Source organism: Hipposideros armiger, unplaced genomic scaffold, assembly GCF_001890085.2.
Source record: "Hipposideros armiger isolate ML-2016 unplaced genomic scaffold, ASM189008v1 scaffold_132, whole genome shotgun sequence".
In the NCBI taxonomy this organism is placed as follows: domain Eukaryota; kingdom Metazoa; phylum Chordata; class Mammalia; order Chiroptera; family Hipposideridae; genus Hipposideros; species Hipposideros armiger.
In genome coordinates this window covers 4,090,797-4,093,600 of record NW_017731482.1, presented here as the reverse complement: position 1 = coordinate 4,093,600, position 2,804 = coordinate 4,090,797, and the positions used below count along the sequence as shown (strand labels likewise).

The following is a 2,804-nucleotide window of genomic DNA, read 5'->3' as shown; positions in this document are numbered from 1 at the left end:
TTCTCTACCCCTGACCCTGGGCTCAGCCTCAATGTGTACAAGCCACTCAGTCTGGATTGCTGCCTCTGCTCCTCTGGTCTTCCCAGTGGAGATTGCACCCTGACCTTTCACTGCTATCATGTCAGTTGGGGCTGCAGCAAGTGACAGACTGTGTCTGTGGCTCCCGTGTTTGTCCTTCTCCCTGGTTCCCCTCCCCTGCTCGCTCCAATATGCCCACCTGTAGATGTCTCTATGCATGGATCTCTCAGACTTGTTTGTGTGTTGAGCAGCAAATCCTTTGTTGAATTATAGCTGTTCAACTTATTGTAACTTCAAGGGGAGAGAACTAGGGGTCTTCTCATGCTGCCATGATGCTGACATCACCCGTTTAACTTTTTAAGAAATTGCCAAACTGATATCCAAAGTGGTTGTACCATTTCATATCCCCACCAGCAGTGAATGAGAGTTCCACTTTCAACATGATTACCAACACTTGGTTTGGTCAGTCTTTTCCATCTTAATCATTCTAGTACATGTGGAGTGGAATCTCGTTGTGATTTAAAGTTGCATTTTCCTAATATTTAATAATGTTGAGCATCTTTTCCTGTACTTACTTGCCATCTACATATCTCTTTGGGGAAATATCTGTTCAAATTTTTTGTCCATTTTATAGTGAGTTTGTTTTATCATTTTGAGTTTTGAGACATATTTATACACTGTAGATGAAAAAGGGGTTCCACAAATATTTTTATACAAGTGCTTTTTTTAAAATTGTTTTACTTTCTGGTTTTATATTTTTATTTTTTTAAATAGTTTTTAATTTTTCAGTTACACTTGACATACAGTATTACATTAGTTTCAGGTGTACAACATAATGATTAGACATTTATGTAACTTATGAAGTGATCACCCCGATAAATCTAGTCCCCATCTGATACCACACATAGTTATTGCAATGTTGTTGACTATATTCCTTACGCTATATTTTACATCCCCATGACTACTTTGTAATTACCAATTTGTACTTCTCTATTCCTTCCCCTTTTCACCCACCTTCCCAAACCCCTCCCATCTGACAACCACCAAAATGTTCTCAGTATGAGTCTGTTTCTGTTTTATTTNTCCAACAGGGCTGGGGTTCCAGAATTTGAGGGTGGGTGCTTGAAGACACACAGAATCCCGAAGCAGGGCACTTTTCTGGGGTGCTGGAGTGCACTGGAAACACACACACACACACACTCGTGGGGCTAGGGGTCACACCTGCAGCTCCAGCCAGCTGGGCGGCTGTGTCCGTGTCCCATTGACAAAGGTCCTCCTGAGCCGCTCCTCACAGTATGGGGCGTAGCCAGGGGGTCCCCCGTGGATGAAGTTCCGCAGGTACTGCAGATAGAGGACCAGGTGAGGGAGCCCCCACTTTGGCCTCCCCCACCTGGACCATCAGAGCAGCCTGGCAGGTCTCCTGCTTCCGGTCCCTCTACCCACACTTAGGACCTGCTCCTCAAGGCATGTCTGCCCACACCCCTCCTGTGCTTTCCATGGCTCCCTGCTGCCCTCAGAATCAAGTCCATGCACCTCAGCTTGGCGAGAAGGCTACCATAATCCTCTAGTCTCAGCGGTGCCTCCTCCTCGCCCCACACACCATACCCGCCCTTCACCTAGCTTAGCTGTTGCTCTTCCCCGAGGGCCCACCTTCCCGACCCCTCCCGACCGGGCAGTCGCATTCCTCCTCACAGCACTGACCAGCAGGGTTGGTCCTGCTGTCACCTGCTCTGCCTTTGAGTTCACAGCACCCAGAGCCTGGCACTCAGAGCAGTCAAGAAAGTAACCTGAGATGAACTAAAGTGCCTCGCTCCGAGACAGCATGTAGAGGGCACAGGAGACATTTCTGTTAAACTCAGTCTCTTCATAACTAAAATAGGCTGAGGGGAAAATAGTGTGAAGTGCTGAGTGCCTGGGAGGAGGGGCCAGAAAGACTGGCCTGGTGAAAGGCAGTGGGGCCTGAGAAGAGGTGACCCGGGCGGGGCCTCGTTACCAAGCCCCCCAGAGCCTCTTCCGCTCGCTCTCTCCCCTCCATGCTGGGGACATGGCCCAGCTCCCCTTCCCGCCCCAGGAGGCCAGGTGCCGGCCCTACCTTCACAAACTTCTCAGAGGGGGCGAAGCAGCCTACGCAGAGAGACACAAGGATCCAGCCCCGAGCATAGCTGCTCTTGGAGGGGTTGTGGGTGAGCTGTTTGCTGATCTGGCAGTAGATCTCATCCCTAGGCAGGTGGGGAAGCATGGAAGGGAGACTGCCTCAGAAGAAAAGCCTCCCTCCCAGCAGCAGGTGGGACACATATGCTGCCCTCGCCTACTTGCCTACCACCACCCAGGAGGCGGCTGAGTGGGGCAGAGCAGGGAAGGCTGGGCCAGGGTCTGTTTTGGAGGTAGGCTCATCAGGCGTGAAGCACCTTCCTGACTCCANTTAAACTTAGAGAAGGACAGTATCAGAGGGCGCAGCCACCACCGCATGGATCCTGACCACCCTTGAGGCAGAGCTGGAATGGGGGGCAGGGCGCTGAGGGCAGCTCCCTGCTCTGATTGAGAAAGGACAGCTCCCAGGCAGAGCCAGCTGCTGCTGCCAGCTGGAGGGGGCTCCCCATCACAGCAGGTGCATGACCTGTGAGATGCCCTTCAGCTGGGAGCACGAGGGGCGCAGGGCCTGCCCCTCACGCACCCGTCACCCCGGCTTACCTGATGTGGTTGTCGGTCAGCTGCTTCAGGATCTGCACGTACACCTCGTCCTTGAGGGGCTCAGCCTTCAGGGCGCCCTCGAAGATCTGGTCAGT

General features: G+C 51.9%; 1 protein-coding gene across 1 annotated transcript; it reads right to left on the bottom strand.

Annotated features, from left to right (window-relative positions):
- Positions 1–1,233: 1,233 nt before the first annotated feature.
- Positions 1,234–2,358, bottom strand: LOC109386318 (unconventional myosin-VIIa-like). The gene is made up of 2 exons (XM_019649336.1): positions 2,111–2,358; positions 1,234–1,359 (listed from the first exon to the last, which is right to left on the bottom strand). The coding sequence occupies exons 1-2, from the start codon at positions 2,255–2,257 to the stop codon at positions 1,234–1,236; spliced, it is 273 nt and encodes a 90-aa protein (XP_019504881.1). The 5' UTR covers positions 2,258–2,358.
- Between the last annotated feature and the right edge of the window lie 446 nt (positions 2,359–2,804).